Genomic DNA, 21093 nt, shown 5'->3' on the forward strand with positions numbered 1-21093 from the left:
AAGTTGCAAGTATTGTAATTCATGTTTGTTGTTTTAACAAGAGACTTCATAGTATGTTGTTGCTTAAATTTTTGGTCAGTGCAAACATTTCTTTGTTATGAAGTGCTTGAAGTGGACCTAGGATACAGGGTAAGAATGCCTGCTATTCAGGCTATTTCCACATACAGCACTCCTCTAGATTTTACTAAGGAAAAAGAAAAATGGGCCTCTTTGGAAACACTACATGGACACCATGGAACTGCTGTGTTTCTGCATTCCAGGCACAGTTGGAAAACAATGTATTTGATATACTTTTTGCAACACTACATAAAGACAATGTGTAAAATTCACCATGTTTTTTAGTCTACACTGAAAGTATTTGTGTAATCTTAAGCTTCATGACTGAAGTCTATTTCAAAATTAAAAAAGTTATATATACAGTGTAATAGTCATGTAGACAACTGTTTTACTTGTACAAAGGCTGTGGTCAAAGAAAAATTTAAAGAGTCCAAAGGTTCCTAACCATGATATCCTGGGTTCCCAGCACTTAGCTTATATGAAAAAAAGTATGTTTTACCAGTCACCCAAAGGCAAAATTTAGCCACCTGTGGCGCCTGGGCATTTCCAGAGAACAGCCCTAAGTATGATTATACATGTATGTGTGTGTTTTGTATATTAAAGCTGGGGTACATGTATATAAGTTACACATGAAGTTACCAAATTGATTAATAATAGTATTGCATGTGGACATGAATTTGTGCAATGAACTTGAAATTGTTGACATATTTTGAAATTTTGAGGTTAGCCTAATATTGTTGGGGTTCAGTGGTGTATTAAAATAGTTTATTTGTTTGTTAAGTATTTTTAAAAAAATGTTTTGGGTGGCTTTTATTTACATTTTCCTTCATTACACATATAGTTATTTAATTGTACCTAAAATAATGCATTAATTATGTGAAGTTAAATTTCACGTTTTCTGATGGCTAAAATGCGGTGAAAAACCATTAATATTCTAAATTTTTTTTCAATTTCCATATCACAATCTCGTGAAGATTCCATCGAGCAAATAAAAAATATCTGTCAGGCACACTTTAAAAAGCCTGTATTATAGTATGCTGTCTGCGGTTTACCCCTGGTTTGCAGTCTGCAGTCTGCATTTTACACAGTTGACTGCTATGCATACATGTATTTCTCTTAAGTCAGTTAATACTCAAGCTACATGTTCTAGATGTATATCGTAACATAATCCACTCTTGATAGGGATGATGTTCAAGGAGTATGGTTGACCGTGAGAAGCCCCAGCGAGTAGGTGACTACTTTGTAGTAGCAGGCCTTGGCAATGGCAAGTCCTCAAATGCCATTCAGTTTGATGACGACAGAAATATTTTGGAGCCAATCACAGATGTAACAGTGATATTTAAGAGTTTGGGAGAAAGGCCACCAAGAGGTTACACTTGCATTGAGAAAACTCCAGCAGGCTTTCCAGCAGATCTCAATCATGGCTCTATCAGGCAGCCATCATGTTTCCTTTGCATTCGTAGGGGAACAGACAAGCCTCCACTGACTGATATCGGGTAAGAATTTTCTTGGATTAGTCTTTCAGAAAAGTTCACACACCTCCAACAAATGGCAAGATTTTTTGACCCCCGCTTATGCCTGAATTTCCAGGGTCTTTGACCCCCCCCCCCCCCCCCCCCTCCTAGGGGAATATCCAGAATACCATCCATCAGGTCTGGGGAAGTGTCTTTTTTTTCGTGATTATTCTCTTGCCAGATAGAGAGAAAACATACATTTGAGGCCTATATGATGTACAATAAGGTTATACAGCTGGATCTCTAAATCAATGCATTTTTGGCTCATACATGAGCGTACATGTATGAGTTCATAGTGAATGTCATTGTCTTATCGCTACACTCACAATGTATATACTGCAGTCTTACTGCATTTTGGAATAACGTGAACTGACTGCTCAAACAACATTTTTGCAACTGTTAGTTATCTCAGTGGACCTTGCAGGAAACGGATTTTCAAACAGGTTCAAAAGGTCACTTTCGTGGGTTGGGAACCCAAGTTTTGTTGAATGTTCTGGTAATCATGATTGATATCAGTGAAAATGCAATAGTTAAAAAACTTTTATAGGTTTTGAACTTCTGGATTAAAGTGTTAATGAATTTAGGTTATTATGCATTTAACTCTTCAGTCACTTATCTCTATGTACAAGAATGTTGATCAGTGATGAGGCATCAAGAATAGACATTTATTCATTATCACAGTGAATGACTGAGTTTGGTTTAACTTACTACCAAATTCTTGCATTAAGCTGAAAAAGAAAAAGTACTAACATCATACGAATGTTTGATCTTAGTGTCCTTTATGAAGGGAAAGAGCGGTTGATGGCAGGATGTGACATCATTGTGTATACAGAAACAGGAAAATCTGCCAATGTCAACAACAGCGGCGGAAACAGAACATTCATCACGTATCGTCGAGCAAACCAGAAGATGGCACACTCTTCCTTAGCAGTTACAGAAATTTGTGTCATCATAGCAAGCAAGGTAAGTCTATTAAGGTTACTCCAAACCTTTGTGGGGCTACTTTTGCCAAATTTTTTTATTCCCCAACCAAATTAGAGTTCATTATTTAAGGTAACATTTTCCAAAAAATGAAGATGAAAGAATAAAACGTGCATGTGCTTAATAAAAGTTAATAAACTGTCAAGGTGTCATAATCCCCAAAAGGCATGGACCTCAGCGATCTTTTCATGGCAAACAGCTTAATCCAGAGATCCTACATGTATATCAAAGATTTCATGTCCGTCAAGATTGCCTCTTTGTAATCACGCTTTGGCAATTGCTCCTCAGTTTCTTTTTGTTTTGTTAGACATTGCTTTCCCTCTGTTTTGCCCATTGTTGACCACTGACCTAAAACATGTGCGCCTAAAATGTGACTGTAACAATATCACTTTCCACAAAGCTCCAGTTTGCAGACTGTGAATGCTAGGGATTCAGTTATTTCATTGGCTGGCAACTTTTTGAGTTGACATATCCCTCTGGGAAGGCGTGACTTGTTAATAAATCTTCAGAGGGCGAAAACTTGCACTCATTTTTTGAGAGAATCTCTCCTCTTTAAATGAATTAATAAAGTATGTAGATCAACGATTTTCTGTGAAATTTGCCCAGAATATTCACTGATAAATATGGAACGAAAGTGCGTCACCAAATTCTTTAATTTTAAATACTTTTCTTGTGGCAGCCTGTTGTGCAACACGTTACGAGAATTTTTTAATAGTGGAACTTGACAGATCTATAAAAAGATAACCAATAGAAATAAAAGAAAATGCTGACACACTTTGAGAGATTGATGCTTTGTGATTAACACTGCACAATTATTTTGCATCAGTGATTGCATTTGATACCCAATTAATTCTTTGGAACTTCAGATGGTCCATTTGGCATTAACGGCTTCTACCTCCTTAGGAAAGCAATCAGCAAAACATTATAATTTTATCGAATTCTACATTTCATAACCATTTCCACTGATACATGTATATAGTTTGTGGTGGTTTCCTTGAAAACAGCGCACATACAAATTTTTTTTTTGTGTGGAGGACACCCACGAAGGTTTGGAGTAACCTTAAAAAATTGATTGAAGATCCGGGATTGTCATCTTTGCTTAAAGATCTAAAAGGGTTAATGAATAGAAAATTCTGGATTAAGGCTTCAGTTGTTTGGTTTACAGCTGTACACTACATTAGCTCGAGTAAGTTACATACAGACATCTCTCTTTGGTCACAGCATTGCTCTAATATTCAATACCATCCCTGTTATTATGTAACTAGGTGTACTATAGTACATTGTAACATGAATATTGTTTCAGTTTTAAGTTTCAGCTTAGTTTATTATTATACACTGTAAATGTAAGTTTGTCACACATTAAATATAATACATGTATTTACAAATACCAAATCTATATGGCAATGAAGCCCAGGGAAGCCAATAAGGCTTATGTTAAGGACTACCTTTTAAGATTTCTAAGAGAAGACAATAAATTAACATTTACATGTGTATCTTTTCTACCATACAAAAATGATCTTTACTTAGGATAAAAATAGATAAACAAAGCTCAGTGAGCAAAAGCAAAGAGAAAGAAAAAAAGAAAACGCGAACACAAGTTTGCACAGTAAAATGGGCTTTTACGAAGAAAATGAGTGAGGTTCAGAGGCAGATACAGTAGAACTAGAAACATTTTGAATTTCAGGGCTAAGAGAAGTACATGTATAGTTAATTTGGGGCCTATAAAACAAGGCGATAATTTCCTTACATTTCCCTACATTGTGTTTTACTGTAGAATGAAAAACCACCTCATGCATTTTGCTTGATTGAAAAGAACCTCAACAAAGGCATGGTAAGTCCATTGTTTTGTTCCTGCTTTATTTCCTTTAGCGATAGAGAAAATTGCTCTGTATTTATACATTATGCCTGCCACAAAATTAATCGAACCATGGAATGGGCTCAAATTTTTGGTCGGCAACCACTCCCACTTACTTTTGCTGACCCAACATTCCTTTGTGTTGTGGTGAGTTGACTGTAAGCAAAGTTCAAACCAAAGGTGGGAAAGGGAATGAAACGGAGAAATGAGGTAAAAATATTTTAACACATTTTTCTCCTTTCCCTTTCTCTTTAGTTTAATTCGTATCTTGTATCCATCACTGCTCTTCACTAACAGTCAACTTACAACAACATGATGGAATGTGAGCACATCAAAATTTGAGCCCAGTCCACAGTGATTTTGCAGTACCTGTACCTTTTCTGTACTCTTCAGTTGCATAGCAGGTGAATCTGGTCAGGCCAATTCATTGGTACTTTGATGAGATGCAACCAAGCAAAATTTCATGCTCTGTATTATCATCAGTGTTATGTAGGTTTGCAAAGTACATGTAAGGTCCATGAAGACTTTCCCTTACAATGGAATAATGAACATGGGCACATATTTGTAGCCTTGACAGACCTTGTCAGACCTGTGTATGGGTGCCTGCTATTCAGCTTCCTCTGCACTGGTTTACTATTGTGAGTGCTAAGTGAAAATTGCCACACTATACAAACTGTAACTATGATTAATTCATTCTCATTATTACAACTAGGTTGGCTCTGATGTGTACCTTTGTTACAGAAAATCATTAGCAAGGCTGCGTTCTATCACTTACCCTGCAGGTAGAGTGCATCTCTAGCGATCAGTTGTCGCTCAGGAAGAAATTTTTAATACCTTTTCAGAAAATTCCCTCGTAAATCACTATAGATAACATTCTCATTGAATGATCTGTCATTTCTTTCAGAGGTTTTGAGTCGATTCCCTGTGGAGGATTACGAAGGTTTTCCATTACCGGATAAGATTCCAATGTTTTGTCTTCCTCAAGGAGCAATCATTGAGTGTTGGCCAGAAAATTCACAGCATCCTCTTCCCATTTTCTCTACATTTGTACTCACAGGAGCATCAGGACAAAAGGTGTGGGTGACATTTTTCCTTTCCAATCAATATTCTGTAGCTGTGTGAAATATAAACTTGGTAAGTTTGCTAATGAATGGGCTTGAGACACGGATGGACAGATGAATGCATGAAACAGAACTGAGAGAGGGACCAAGTGACTACAGTTCTGTAATAGAATGACTGGGTAAGAGAGAGAAACAGGTGAATGGATGGATGTGGATGGACAGAGAGAGACAGACCAACTGACGATCAGACAGTCAGACAGTTAGTAATAGTGCAAAGATAAATTCAGGACGCAATGTACAGTGTATGTGTTTGGAATCATGTTTGGAATACACTGGAGTTTGCTGATGGTCAAGGAGCAATAATGGAAAGAGCAGTAATCGTGTACAGTCACAGACAAGAGGAAAGCTAGCCCAAAGATACATCTACATGTGTGATCATGTGATTTTGATATGTTCCTTCAATCTCGGGAAGGAATTTAAACTTATTTTTTCCCCTGAAGATTTATGGTGCAGCTGTGACATTCTTTGAACTCCTACCTGAAGAGCAGCTAACAGAAGAAAGAAAACAAGCATTGAAGCTGAATGATGATGAAGTAAGGACACAGTTTGTTTTTTAAAGCTAGCAAAAATCTTGCATTGATCTACAGAGTAGACAATGAATTCCAGTTGCCTCACATCATAAATACCTGAGTTCATCTCATACATGTAAATTGCACTGTTCTTGCAACTGATCAGGTTTTGATAACGTCTATTCAACAAACTGAAATTTGCGTATTTGCCTTGTACATGTAAGCATACACATGCAAAATATTATTAGCACTTACAATGGAGAACAGGAGAAACATTTGTTTATACTACCTCTAGCAGATAAGTTCATGTAATGAACAAATGAAGCAATTCTCAACATGGATTGTTTGCCATCATTGCTTTTTTTTCAGAGTTGGGAAGAAGGAAAGAAAGTTGCTCATACAAACAAGTGTATCTGTGTATTGTCACACTGGCCATTCTTTGAAGCTTTCAAGAAGTTTTTGTCACAGTTGTATCGGATCTCTGTATCAGAACAACCACTTCCAATTGAAAGGTAAGTCTTGCATATTGCATATTTGGTATACTCTGAGAGGTGATTTAAATTCTTGTTTAACAGAGGGTGGTGAATAGGTTTTCGGATTGATGGATTTGGCTTTAAAAAGCACACGGATTATGGATTTTTGCAGTAAATCGAGTGGATTCGCGGATCGTGGATCACAGTGGATTGTGGATCCGCTGTGAATTTAGGTGCGGATTCTGGATTGTGCCTGTCTTGATGTTCAGATCTTGGAGCCTAAATGAAATTTGGATCATAGATCTTTCTTCACCTTTGGTTGGCACGTTAATGAGTTCATCCAAATTATTTCTTTTTTTTGAATGAAGCTCATTTAAAGTCAGGTGTGAGACTGTTGTTGGAATTGTACTGTGTTATAGTCCTCAAGCATGTTGCCTTCTTTACTATTTGTGGGAAATTAACAATAGCATTCAGATTTACCAGTTTACCTTAATGAACTTTAACTCTTCTGTTTCCGGATGTGATTGTGGTTTCGGATTTGAACAAAAATATTGGTGGATCGACAGATATGGCGAAAAAAGGCATGGATTGGTGGATTTGCATACCCCTATTCACCTCCCTGTTAACAGGATTCAAGTTTAAATACCCAGTGACTTTATAGAACCCCCTTACATGTAAGTGTACCCTGGTACATTTACATGTGTTAACACCTTTGAAATTATCCCTTTGAATACTCTTAGCAAACCTTTTACAAGCCCTTTGAAAAACTTCAGCAAACCCTTTTGAGGCCCTTTAAAAAGTAACCTGTAACAGACTATTAAGAATTCCTTTGTCATTTGAAAATTAGCAAAACCATTTGAAGCCCTTTGAAAAACCCTAGCAAATCCTAATAGAAGCCCTTTGAAAACTGCTGGTAAACCCTTTAGGAACCCTTTTAAAACCATTAACAAACCTTTTAGAAGCCCTTTGAAAACCTCAAGGAAACTCTTTCGAAGTCCTTTGAAAACCCTTAGCAAACATTTTAGAAACACTTTGAAGATTCCTATTAAGCCCTTTAGAAACCCTTTTGAAACATTTAAAATAGCAAACCCTTTCATTCATTCATCCCCATAGCCGAGGCTGGCCCTCCAGAAACCCTTTAAGAACACCTTTCAAACCCATTGGAAACTTTCAGAGCATTTAGTACCCAGTTTTGGAAACTCTTTTTTGAACAGTGTAAGAAACCTTGCGGTGTACTCCTAATAATTTTGAAACATGGGACCAAAATAATTATGATTTACATTATATAAATTCTTAGTAGTTTAAACAAAAAAATTATGTTATCCTCATAGGTATATAGCAATTTTGATGCTTGATGTTCCTTTTCCATCACCTCAAAGACCACGAATTCTTGTGCAGGTATGTTTTGTCCCCCAAAAAATATTTTTTATGTCAGTTGGAGGTTAAAAAGCAAAATGAAAGTGCAAAAGTCTTTTGTTACTGTAATTCTCCTAAATACCTGTCTACTTTTGACATATAAACTCCAAGGCAGACAAAGATTGTTTTTCTCCTCACAGTATAATTATTTTCCATTCTGTCATACACATGCACTGTCACTTGTACATTTACAGTTCAATCAAGGCTGTTGTCTAAGAAAAATTAAGAGGAGCCCAAAGGTTCCTAGCCATGAAGTCCTGGATGCCCAGCACTTAAGCTTATGTGAAAAAATAAAGTTTTCTAGTTGCCCAAAGGCAAAAGTTAGTCACCTGAGGCACCTGGGCACTTCCAGAGAACAACCCTGGAACATATATCATGCAATGCATGTAACTCTGAACTGACTTTTGTCAAGGAGTGCCTCTTTTCTAATTGAAGAAAGCAAAAATAAGAAGAGCTGTTAGTAGTAATTTAAATGTAAAAAAGAGCAGACTGCTCAGCTGTCTATATGACTTAGGATCCTTGCCAGCTATTTCAGTGAATAAATTAAATTGTTTTTTTTTTGTTTGTTTCTGCAGATGAGCATGTATGACCCTTTTGAAATCAGCCAACTTTCTCACACTCTTCTACCAGTTAGGTAATGGATTTTTTAGCTTGTGTGACCGGTTGTAATTTCAACGCGTTGATTTAATCAATACTTTGGTATAAACATACAGCATAATGACCTAAATAATGATACCCATCTGTTGGAGTATCAGTGTAGTTCTTTGGCAATAAGTCTGGAGTGCAAAAGAAGATTCAAATTATACTAGTTTAAGTTCTTTTTGAACTGAAATTAAATCAGTTCTAGCTACAACATCAGTATTATAAATATTGGGCTTCTGCATTCAATAAACAGTGCACACTGTGAGGAACTGTGCTACACTGTATTATGTATATTTTAGAAACTTAATTGTTATTGTTATATGTATTTTATATTTAGATGTTTAATTGTTAAGTAGTTAGTTAATTATTCACAGAGATGGGAAACCCTTGTGAACTATAATATATAGATAAATATAAACTGGCTGCTTTGAGCACATTTCTGGCTGAAAAAAAATGTACTGTATGTTTCATACGTTACAGATTACTCTCCATACTGTTCTTACAGCATTTAATAAGAACTATCTTTCATGTGTGTAACGTTTTATGTTTCAGATAATGCTATTTTATTTTGCAGTTTAATATTGTCATGACTGTGTTTATTAGTGTGGTCCACACATGGTCGAGGTTTCCATTTGTACCTGTAGATGTACCAGTTGTAACTTATTTGCATTTGCTTTCAGTGGTGCATCATACATAGCCATGCTTCGCTACCTTCATCCAGAGAATGCCATGCTGCTGTTTTATCTTGTTCTCACTGAACATAAAATACTAATCCACTCCCTGAGACCAACTCTGTTGACAAGTATTGCTGAAGCCATTACAACGGTAAGCTGCAAAATAATTATTCATAATATTATTCTGCCACTGGTAAGAGTTACATTTTGTATTTAACAATTAGACTATGAGCCTGGGTTCTCTACGCACAGATGGTCAATGAGGTGCAGCCAAGTTGACTATAGACCCTTGGCGTAAATGGTACCAATATTTGAATAACAGTACTTGTACATCCTAAGCCTGAAATTCATGTGAAAAATCCTTTGTATGGAAACGTAAGTAAGAGGCTAAAGATGTACAAAGTATCGTTATCAAAATTTATTAAATTTTGTCAAAATTATTGAAACTTGGGCATCATTTATGCAAAGGTTCTGTCGCTCATAGAAAACGAGGATGAGTAGTCCAATTGTTTTAGTTTAAATTTACTGTAGTTTCATTGCACAAAGGAATGTCAAGTATACATCAGTGATTCAAAGGCAATTCAAAGGGTTTCAATCATTACACGTGATGCGCAGTAATGGGTGTAGCAAAACTCATGCGCTCAGTTTTCTATCAGGAGATGGAAAACGGTAATAGAGCCAATCAAATTCACAGATTCAACACTAGACTATCAATGGTAAATGTATGCTAATTTTATTATAGTACAGACATAGAGATACACTTTAAAAGCTGTACCTCCAGGAGGCAGTTATGTAATCATAAGAACATTCAGGCAGTCTGGCTTTGAGCACTGCATTCATGTTTTGGCAAGGGATTTTACATTTACGATCAAAGAGTAAAGGGGTACTAGCAAGTGTTTAGCCTAGCTGGCCTCACAAATTGCTGGAGGAAGGTGACGTTAGCCAGTGATTGGCTCACAACCCATCCCGAAGGGGGGGGGGGGGGGGAGGGGTGAGCATTGCAGAGATGGAAATTGGTGTTTATGTTAGTAGTTCAGTTGCCCTGGCAAGTCTCAATCCTTCTTTACAAATACAAACAAATGTAACTTGCTCAGTCCCTCACTAAGAAGGCAAGTACTTCCCACCCCGAGAGACGGTGGTAATGTTCCTACCTGTAACTTGCCATTGAGACATCTCAGTTTCTTCAGAAACTGAGGTAGACTCTTTTAATTAGCAGTGTATTGGGCCTCTCTTACACTAGTGCAGACGTTCTTGACCCTTCTGCCTATAATGAGTATACAAGATATTTGTTGTTCTTTTCTAGCTCTTGTTTCCGTTCAGCTGGCAGTGCCCGTATGTTCCACTTTGTCCATTGGGATTAAATGATGTTCTTGATGCCCCATGTCCTTTCATTGTAGGTGAGTCGGTGTTGGAAAAAAAGATCCTTTATGCCCTTATAAGACACCATATAAAAGACTCCCTCTAATTATTCTTCATATCCTTGACTGAGACCCCGTCCACGCTACGCCAGAGGAATTTGAAAACACAGGCTTCACTCTGAAAACGCGTCAAATGTTTTTCGTGCACACCACCCCGGAGGAACTTAAAAACGCACCAATCACCGGCCATTTTGGATTTGTGTTTGAGGAAAACTCGGGCAGGGAAATCACGTGATTATCGTGACGTCATCGTTTTCGGAAAGCTCCGTTTTGAAAATGTTTTCTGTCCACACGAGCACCAAAAGCTGGAGTTTTCAAATTTCCCCGGTTTGAAGAGCGTTTTCGTGACGGATTAGTGTGAACGGTCAAATTTCTCCGGCGTAGTGTGGACGCTGCCTGAGTGTATTCGTGCGCACGTGTTAGACGCAACGACTAAAGAAACCAAAATGTCTATCAATTTTACCATAGCAACTGTCAACATCTCGCGACTTACTGTAGCGAATTTCCATGATAATGACGGGACTTCGGTTTTTAGGAAGGATGAGAATTATGGAAGTCTGGTTCGATTTTGCGCTATCTGCATAATAGAGGGTAGATTTTAATGGAGCATTATGAAAATGAATGAATGTACACAACCGCAGTCTCGAGAAAATATGTACAGTGTTAATGGCAATTTTTATCACCCTTGATGCAAAACTACCGTGGGACAAATAAATGTTACAGCGCTGAAGAATATGAGTGAAACGAACGTCTGATTGCGTGACGAGCTCAAGGAGTGTCCGCGTAGGAGGCTGACAGTAAGTCAGTAACTTCCTCAGCGTGATAAATATTGGTTTGGCGGCAAAAACAGAATGAATGAAGAACAAAATCGCAATAAAAACATCCTTTCTAATAATAACAGCTGCCTTAGACAAACTTTCAGTTCGTTACAAATGACAAGCATTACGGCCTGCTAAACGAGTCAAATAGCAAATCGTGATATGCATACTATTTTCAGTTCTATTGAGAAATAAGTATGTCCGGTCGCTTGAAGGTGCAGTTCTATTAACTTCAAAGGTGTTTACATTGGGATTACAGCATAGTTTTGTATTACAATATACATTGATCAAACTTTTCCAAGACAATAACTTGATATCAGCTGATTTAAGTGATATGTCGATTTCTATTCATCGATGTTTCTTGGGAAAATAACCGTGGTGCCTCCAAAAAACGATCGCTAAAAAACACACTTAGTAAAGGAATGCCGGCAAAGGAGGCACCGATATTGACCTGCTCGTTCCATTTTAGAGAAGGAACGCACGATGCGGAACCCGACATTTTATTACGGCGATTTTAGCACCTTTGTGTCAAAAACTTGTCAAAGTCGCGTTTCCACGGAATCTCATTCCTTCCCACGGTCTACCTTTTGAGCGAAAGATGCGTCAAGGCCATGATTGGACGGTATTTCAATTGTGTTATTTTTTCTTTACACCTGCATTTTGAATTCGACTATATTAGCTAAGCACACGGCGCCATTTCTTTGGTTTTGATCCATGATGGAGTTCAGAAGAATTTTACCTCGATCCGGATATGTACGTATTTTCAAGCCACGAGTTATCTTTACTGATGATCGACCTCATGCACAAGAGTTCGAGTTCCCAGCCCCTGCCACACCTGCTACGCCGACCATTCCGTCGAAGAAATCGGCGTATAAACAGCGACAACGTCCCAAACAAATTGCTTGTCGGTCCTTGTTCCTTGTGCAATTCACAATTTACACACAACGGGCACCTCAACGTTCACATGCGAGACCACACTGGTGAGAACCTTGTGCTGGTCACATTTCAGATGTTACAGTTATGTCTTGAGCACCAAGAGTCTGTGGTATGTTTTTCAGTATTTTTCCTGGATCTCTCCCTGGAATCTCAGCTGTTGTATGTTCACTGTAAAGCAGTGATTATTTGACTTACTTTGCAGGGATTGATTCACGTTACTTTGATCAGTATGACCCGCCTGATGATGTCACCTGTGTTGACCTGGATACCAACATGATCTCACTGTAAGTTACAATTTTTTTTGGATAAATGTTTAATCTACGGGAAAAAATAGGACATTGGGTGTTTTGGCAACGAAGTGCAGTGTTCCAAGGATGGATAAGGATTACCAACAGTTCTTCTCAAACTCATTTACAATTGATCAAGTTTAAACAAAGGAAATCATGACCGTGATGGTATTTGGGTATCTGATCTTAATAAGCATAGGTTTTTACGATTTTATTAAGACATATCAAACACTCAAGACAGAATTTGACCACATTTCCAAACACGTTCGTCAAAAATACCCGACTTTGCTCAGAATTTTCAACTCTTCTCTGTGTTTGGAAATGTAGTCAAACACGATCTTTTGTGTTTCATATATCGCATCAAATTTTATCTCGATAAATTATTAACAAAGCAAGTTTTAGGCATCTATGACAAATAAATCTCGGACACTCTTGATTGTACAAGTAGATGTCATCTAGCCTCTTTCAAGCATTCGAATTTGGGCGCAAGCACGCAAAATGGCGCACGAAAAAAATGGGAGAGAAGTGCGGCACGGGAAGGCGGTCACTCCTCTCGCCAAGCCCCTCTCTTCTTTTCTCACTCCGCCGTTTTTTCGCCTTCCGCCTCAACTTGCTGCCTAAAACAAATATTTATCAACTTATGTTGTACTGACTTTTAGTGTCTTGAACCACAGGGAGAATGAACTTAAAGGCCTTGGTTGGAAAAGCCTTCCAAAGGTAATATAAAATAAATATTCGGTATATTTAATGATGTACGTACTAATCAAGCAAGTGCTTAAAGAGGCTGAAAGTCAGTTTCACTACTAAAGAAGAGTTGCGTTTATGAAACAATTTTGTTTTTAATGCAGAAACCGGGAAAAGTCTTACAAGAGAGGTTGAATGAGCTTCACTACCAGTTGTATCAGCTGTATCACAAGGAAAGAGAGAGTAAGTACTTACAAACTCTGAATAGTTAGGAGTGTTCACGTGTATTTGTTAGCTCATTTATTATATGACTGAGAGAATTACTTCATTGTGATTGGCAGAGAGCAGGCTATTTTAACGTTAAATCTTAATTTGCACTTCGCACGTGCGTTCGTAATTTTCTCAGTCGTAAATTATAGTAAATGAGTATAATTAATTCCCTACCATGTGACCGGATCGTGCAAAAGGCCTATTTTCAAAGATCACTCGTGCATACCATTTCCTATACAAATTTCACTATTATTGCAGCTTCTGGCGGAGATATCATCGAGACAGCCATTGAACTGGCTCCTCTAGATCACGACACTTCACACTCGAGAAAAAGGGTGAGCTGCATTAATATCACGATGTGAGGTTACCTAAAATAATAAGTATTAACAACTAGATCATTGGATAATGCAATTGATTGGCTTAGCCATCATGGTAAATGAGCCATTATACCGTGCTCTATAAATATGATGAGCACACGCGTAACTTTTGGACCGTTTATGTTTTTATCTTTATTTTTAGTTTTCTGTGATTTGAGGGCGTTTTTAATAAAACCATCATTCCACACGTGCTTGTTGGATATGAGATGATTATAGGGAGCTTTAGATTGGACTGCGAGTACGAAATTGAGTATGAGCACGATTTTCGAATTTCAAACCAGCGACGTTTCCAGAGCCCTCGCCCTTCATATCTGTTTTAGTTAGAGAGGGCAGCTCATGGGATGAGATGGGTAGGTGACGTGAAAATGTGAAGCCTGCAAACTGGAATTGAAAAGTCGTACTCGTGCTCAAATCTTAAATCCCCTAAAAGCCAACTCGGCGCCTCGTTGGCTATCTACCTTCTCATATCCAACGCGCGCTCGTAGAATAATTGCTAAAGAGAAATATTGTTTGAGAATATGGATATTTTATTTATTTATTTATTTATTTATTTACTTATTTATTGTTTGTTTGTTGGTTTATTTTTTTTTTGTGGTTGTTACTTTTTCTCTTCAGCTTCAACTAGAAGTAGCCATTCAAGATGCTTTCTTGCAGTTTATGGCGACTATTCTGAAAGGCTACCAGTGAGTGATAATTGTTTTGTTGTTTTTGATTGTACGTTTTGGGGAAATGTTGTTGTATCACTACCACTATGCGCTGATTTTTTCCTCAATACAGACCTCGCGCTTGTTCAATGACATTTTCAGTGTGTCAACTTTAGTTTAACAAGATCTCGAGTAGTGTAAAGTGGAAATGAAAAGCAAAAACAATTATTAAGAAGTGTCATAGAAGCTTCACCTTGTAAGTTAAACATTAGGATTGCATTTAGACCTTCTTTATCCATCAAAGCTGTACCTCGGTGATGTACCTTATTACATGATATGTTCGCGACACAATAATTTCGCGATTTAAAAAAAATCGCGAAATTAAAGTGACACGAACAGTAAGTGTCGCGAACATAACATGACACAAAAATTAAGTGACTCACGTTATGTTACTCAACTGATAACATATAGTCCAGCCGTTGCGTTTTTGTTACTTTTGACGTTATTGAACCTTTCATAAAGTCGGTTTGCTAAATTCAAGGACATGTTTAAGTAACATTGCCAAGGAAATAAACTGTGTGTAACTCGAAAACGCGAAGTAAAGTGATTCAAAATACCGTAATTTCCTCCAAATCGCGGTGTTTAAGTGTCGCGAAATATTCGCACCTCAAAATCGTGAAATAAACGTATCGCGAAAATTTCATGTAATAAGGTACATTTTTGTCCTCCAAAACTTAAACCCGGCTTTGAATCAGCTAAATTATTTTGCAGGTCTTTCCTGAAACCAATAACGTCAGCACCCACACAAGAAACATGCGATTTGACGTCTCTGTTTGACCTAGAGGGTAGGCTATATGTACAAACGATACGAGAAGAAACCTGCCAGGGCGAGTCCTGTCTCGCAGTCACTTGTGGGATGGTTACAAGGGACAATATAGCTTGTCGTCTTTTCTTTTGTCTCCAGCAACAGTCCCACAAGCCAGTGCGAGATGCGACTTGCCTCAGGCAAGCCTGTTGTATAGGTTAGCCTGTTATGACCAAAACTACTAGAGATAGGAGGCTTTATCAATAAACATCAACAAAAATACAGCTATTCTGCTCACGGTAAAATTTCGTTTCAGTGTATTTACGTTAAAACTGGACAATCCTTTGATTCAATATATTTCCTTTGGTTAGGTTTCCTCAAGAGTCGCCCCAGCTCGCAGTCCAAGTTTTTCCAGACCTTATCAAGGACACAGGTAACGAAGCCCTGGTGCTTTTGGTTTACTTATATCCATCGTGATTTGTGAGCATTTCTCACTTGACTACGTTAGTTGAATTTACAATACAGTGTCTGGATTTTGGGTTCGTTGTGATTTACTAAAAAGCTATATTTTATCAGAGTACATGCGCCCGGAGTACATACGTACATACGTCCGCGCCCATTTTTTCTGTGCATCTTTACGGCTCGTCAGTGAGGCGACTCTCACCTTCTTCTCTAATATGATGTACTTGTCTTTTTTTTTTCGCAGATGTTCAGCAGGTTTATCGAGCAGAGATCATTTGTGACAGCACAAGATTCCCTGTTGGCTTTCTTTGACAATTGTTTAGAAAGAGTAAGTGTCTGGACGGTTTGTATTTTTAATTTCACCTGACATTGTTGTTGGTTTGTTCAGTGCACCTGCCTTACTCCGTTTCTCTTCGCACACACTAATTGGTGTTTCATGATCTGTTCTTCTCAGGCCCCGTCTGCTACCCCAGAGAAATTTGAAAACGCCATTTTCATTGTGAAAACACATCAAATGTTTTCCGTCCACGCCACGCCGCAGAAATTTGAAAAGGCAACAATCACCGGCGACAGAAAACTCATCGTTTTCCTCCGGTTTGCAGAGCGTTTTCGAAAAGGTCCGTTTTCGTGACGGATTAGTGTGGACGGCATAGGCCTAACCGTAGAAATAAGGCTGCGTTTTCAAATTTCTCCGGGTGGGGCCCAGGTACATATATATACTGTTTCACAAGTACATGATCTTCATTCCATTGAACGTTCTTGTACAAAGTGCAGATATGTCCAGGACTGGACATTCAAGTGAGGTGCACGTCCATATGACAAGCATCACCCATTGTCCTCATCGCTAAAAGTTCACCAAAATGTACATAATTCTGTCCAATATGAAGTACATTTAATATGAATATGACAAACATAAAGTACTTGGTAAACAATAGTTGCGTTCAATTCTGGACGTGAGTAGTCTCCTCCACAGCTCGTTTTTGGGATGTCACGTAACAGGCGAGCGGGGGGGATACTAGGACTTCAGTGAATAAGTGTACAGTTAGTTTACTTGATTTTCTGTGTGTCGCATTGCAGCTTGAAATATCACCTGAAAGCCGACTCGTTGAGGTGGATGAATCAGTTGCAAGGTAAAATACATTGTGATCTGGAAATGGGAAGTAGAGATGACAAGGTTTTACACAGTAGTGCGGTTTTTGAGTAGGCACCAGAAAAATCCTTTCGTGGGTTTTGCATTTCCTAAGCTCCTCGACTTTACTGGCACTGTCTCCAGTAGCTTCCAGTCATACGATTTTACTTCAAATTCTGTCCGTTTTTCTCACGCTCTGTGCGTTAATGCTTTGATTGCCATTACGTTTTTGTACTTAGTTAACTGTTAGTTAACATTTCTTGTTCAACAGGGGTGGCCAGAGAACTTATGTTGTCACACCACCGGATGTGTCTAACATGGAAAAAGGAAAGCTCTATACGTAAGTAAACTTGTTTTAAGACTTAATTGTACCTTGTACATTTAAGTCTGAATGTTTTAGTTTTCCACAATTATATTATTTTTTGAATCAATGATATAAGGATACATTTTGTTGTTATTAAACAGATACCCAGTGTTTCCAGTTTTGAATGTTGCACTCATGAAGCCAGAGAAGCTGTCACTTCATGCACAGTCGGCAATGACTCCACCCGTGTCACCTGTGGCCAGGAGAACTAGGGCTGAAAGACATCAATCTGTTCTGGTAACTGAAACTTACATCTCACTCTTCAAGCTGTGGCTTACAGCGGTTTTCATTTGAGTGTCGTAAAACCAAAATGAAATCAATAACTTACCAATCAGACTACTCAGCCAATCTCAAACTGTAGTAAAACCAAAACTAAAACCAAAGCAATTGTTCGATAACTTTCAACACTCAATTGAAAACCGCTTTTAATTGACATTGGACCGCGCACGTTATTTAGATTCAGCTATATCTGTCTACATTAGTCAGTAAACTAGAACTAACTAAGAACTCATTGAGTATAACGAAGATTGTTGTAGTGTTCCCATCTCAAAAATTTATCAAATGCCTTGTAAGCTTTTGACTAATTTTTGACATCTTTTTTACAACTTTGCAACGGCTGTCGCTCAAAATGTCCAGTGAGAATGTCTAAAAAGCTATGGGGAGTGGGGTTGTCAAGCTACACATTCACATTCAGAGAGTTAATATCCCTACGTACCTCAGCTCTTAAAATTTGATTTAAACTGAAAGCTGTCAAAGAGGTACTAAAAATCCAAAACAGCGATCCTCTTTGTAATTGATTCAAACAGTTTCCAAAGGGTAAATTTTAACCATTTAACGTTGCTTTCATAGATGGCGAAAAAGAACTCTGGAAGTCCTTTTACCTGGGCCAAGTGAGTTAACTTTGTTAATTGTTCTTCAGCGTTTGTTTCGTAGTAGTTCTGATCAAGTGTTCTTGTGTTTCAAGCAGTGTATTTGACTGTCCGTTCTCTATTGCGTTTGATACCTTTGTAGGTGCTTGTTAGCTCACTGTTACAGTCTTTGGTTCATTCATCTCCCCGCCTATGTGAAACGTCATCATAACAAAGCGAAAGTCCTGCACGTGGCTTTTGAAGTAAGTCAATTTTAAGTTACAAATTCAATATTCTTTTTGTTCAAACACTCCATGTTATATCATATGCATCACATGAATGTGTTGTCTACGAGTTACATAAAGCTCTTTGATCAGATTCTTACTTGGTTTTGCCTGGCTATTGCCGTGATCGTTACTCATGACTCTTACAATCTGTTCATGGCAGATCTTATGCAAGATGAAGAAGAAAGAAGTCAAACTGCCAGACGAGGTGAGTCCTACCAGTCCTTTTAACCTTTCTTCTTTTATACCGAATTCATGTTGTGATGAATAAACCAAACTCTCTCACAGAACATTGTTGAAAATGTATGAAGGACAGTGCGGAGAATTACAAAGCTGAACACCTGGGAGGCATGGTGCGGACTCTGTTCAAGCGTAGGTCAGGCTCACTGAGTTGTGATGTATCAGAAACCCATCCAGGGAGGGGAGGGGAGGTAGCAATACTAGTAACTACTTTATGTTACAAATCCTGGTTCCTCCCATCCACCTAAGTGGAACAGCCATGGCGAGTCAAGCAAATGGTTACAAATTAGTAAGGCAAGCTGACGGATTTCTTTCTTTCGTTCCTTTTCATGAAACAGGTGTGTTACCGAGTGTTAATGCAGCTTTGTGGACAGTACGGTCACCCTGCCCTTGCCGTCAAGGTGAGTATCCTAGACCGGTCAGACGTGTTGGGTGTTGGCTTACAGAACCTCCTGAACGCACCCCTTCTATTTCTTTGTACTCGTGCTTCTAGTTTGGTTCACGCTCAACAGACCTTGAAAAAAAGAGGTACTGCTCATAGTTTAAATATAACGAAAAACAAGGATTACCATGGCGACCCATTTGACATTGTATGAGTTTCATATGCAACACTCCCTTAAAGAACACTCTTTTTTGCGTTTAACGTGGGTTTAAACACGACTTTGCGTGAAGAAGGTGTAGTTGTTTAAAACAATCCTGGTAAAATATGTGACTGCAGGCAGTACATGCAGTAGAAGTTAGTCAAGGTGATGTAATAAACCCACCCCGGCGCAAACAAAGCTAGATAGAGCGGTTTTCAATTGAATGGCGTAATCCCAAAACCAAACCAATTACAAACCACTTACCAATTAGGCTACTCAGCCAATCTCAAACCGTAGTAAAACCAAAACCAAAGCCAAGGTAATTGTCTGATAACTTTCGACACTCAGTAACCGCCCTAAAACTGAGAAAGTACGTTTACCTCAACTATAAATGTTCAGTGTGATTCAGTGGCGTATGGCGTGGGAAACTTGCACACAGACTTTTGGATAAGGTGTGAAGTCATTCAGCTGATTTCTGCTCTTTCCATACAGGTTTGGTTTGAGATGAAAAACCAAGGAATCACACCGAATGCTGTCACGTATGGGTATTACAATCGGGTAAGAAGATTGTTACAATTATAACCGCACCATCAGGCGCTCTTAGGGAGGAGGGGAGGAGGAGAGAAGTCTTCCTCTTCCCTTTCCTTCTTTTTTCCTCTCTCTCTCCCCTTACTTTCGAAAAGCCAGCTACTCGGGCTATATCAATGAAGTCTGGCATATTAATCGATTGAGAAGAGAGTTTGAGAAAGAGATATACAATATTTCACCGTTTTGGACGATTTCGTGAATCACAAAAAGTATCCTTGACTAGTATTAATTTCGCCTGTCGTTTGCTTGATTTAGATCTGCCCCATGAAATTTCATGCAGTCAGAAGCTACTTTTACGATCAGCGTGACAGCTTGCGCACCCTCAAATGAGTCAATTCCACCCAAACAAGCAAAGGAACGAACGAATGAGCGCCGGAGCAGAATAAAGAGAAACGTCTGTATCCATTGAGATCTGAGCAGTGTTACCTGATCGGTTGATAATAGCGCGCGAAAACTCTTAGCAGAGCAACGAATCGGAAGCCACACGGTCTCTGTGGAGCAAGTTCCAAACGTGTCATTGAGTTGCTTGATCTCAGTTTCCCTCTTCTGTATTCCGTAGGCTGTAGTGGAAGGGAAGTGGCCATCAAACACGACCAGCTCGCACATGTGGAACAAGCTGCGGAATTTCTTTGCTGCCGTGTACGAGCTTCAGAGACTAGCAAAATTAGCGCACAGTAACAAAGAAGGTAAAGTTTGGTTTTGAGTTTGTTTTGAGTTTTAATGTGTCGCCATGTATTTAACATTCCAGACTTGTCAGAGATCAAATTATATTTCTCGGAAATTCAGAAATTCCACCTGTAACATTTGAAGTGAAACTGTAATTTTGCACGCATTTTTTGCCAACGTGAAAATAGTTTTTATGTCCATATTTTGATTAAGTAGTTAATACACATTATCGATAACAAAACTAACTTGGTGAACGTGGTATCTAGTTGTTAAAAAGACAGGACGAACCTATAAAATAAGGCACTGTATTATCCAACTGCAGCGAATACTGTCCAAATAACGGTACAAATCTACAGCGGTATTGTACAGTAGAAAACCTGTTTGGCGTATTTGTACAGTAGAAAACCTGTTTGCCGTACAGGTCGGCGCGCGCACGCAAAACTCTCACAC

The 21093-nt window shown here is 38.5% G+C and overlaps 1 protein-coding gene across 1 annotated transcript in view; it reads left to right on the forward strand.

Annotated features, from left to right (window-relative positions):
• The window catches only part of LOC110049218 (C-myc promoter-binding protein-like), a 35308-nt gene that overhangs the window by 4341 nt on the left and 9874 nt on the right, over positions 1-21093 (forward strand). Inside the window, exons 2-29 of the mRNA XM_020755002.2 lie at positions 1240-1553; positions 2345-2534; positions 4327-4383; positions 5120-5189; positions 5312-5481; positions 5969-6061; positions 6407-6549; positions 7842-7908; positions 8502-8560; positions 9249-9393; positions 10546-10639; positions 12617-12698; positions 13376-13418; positions 13550-13628; positions 13914-13990; positions 14648-14715; positions 15448-15521; positions 15853-15914; positions 16188-16271; positions 17021-17073; positions 17344-17412; positions 17538-17673; positions 18286-18326; positions 18448-18547; positions 18732-18776; positions 19147-19209; positions 19882-19947; positions 20537-20663. Coding sequence (XP_020610661.1) covers positions 1258-1553; positions 2345-2534; positions 4327-4383; positions 5120-5189; positions 5312-5481; positions 5969-6061; positions 6407-6549; positions 7842-7908; positions 8502-8560; positions 9249-9393; positions 10546-10639; positions 12617-12698; positions 13376-13418; positions 13550-13628; positions 13914-13990; positions 14648-14715; positions 15448-15521; positions 15853-15914; positions 16188-16271; positions 17021-17073; positions 17344-17412; positions 17538-17673; positions 18286-18326; positions 18448-18547; positions 18732-18776; positions 19147-19209; positions 19882-19947; positions 20537-20663 — 2653 coding nt within the window. The 5' untranslated portion in view covers positions 1240-1257. The remainder of the gene's footprint in view (positions 1-1239; positions 1554-2344; positions 2535-4326; positions 4384-5119; positions 5190-5311; positions 5482-5968; positions 6062-6406; positions 6550-7841; positions 7909-8501; positions 8561-9248; positions 9394-10545; positions 10640-12616; positions 12699-13375; positions 13419-13549; positions 13629-13913; positions 13991-14647; positions 14716-15447; positions 15522-15852; positions 15915-16187; positions 16272-17020; positions 17074-17343; positions 17413-17537; positions 17674-18285; positions 18327-18447; positions 18548-18731; positions 18777-19146; positions 19210-19881; positions 19948-20536; positions 20664-21093) is intronic.

The sequence above is a fragment of the Orbicella faveolata genome, unplaced genomic scaffold, assembly GCF_042242905.1.
Source record: "Orbicella faveolata isolate gen_17 unplaced genomic scaffold, um_ofav_v1 contig_26, whole genome shotgun sequence".
NCBI lineage: Eukaryota > Metazoa > Cnidaria > Anthozoa > Scleractinia > Merulinidae > Orbicella > Orbicella faveolata.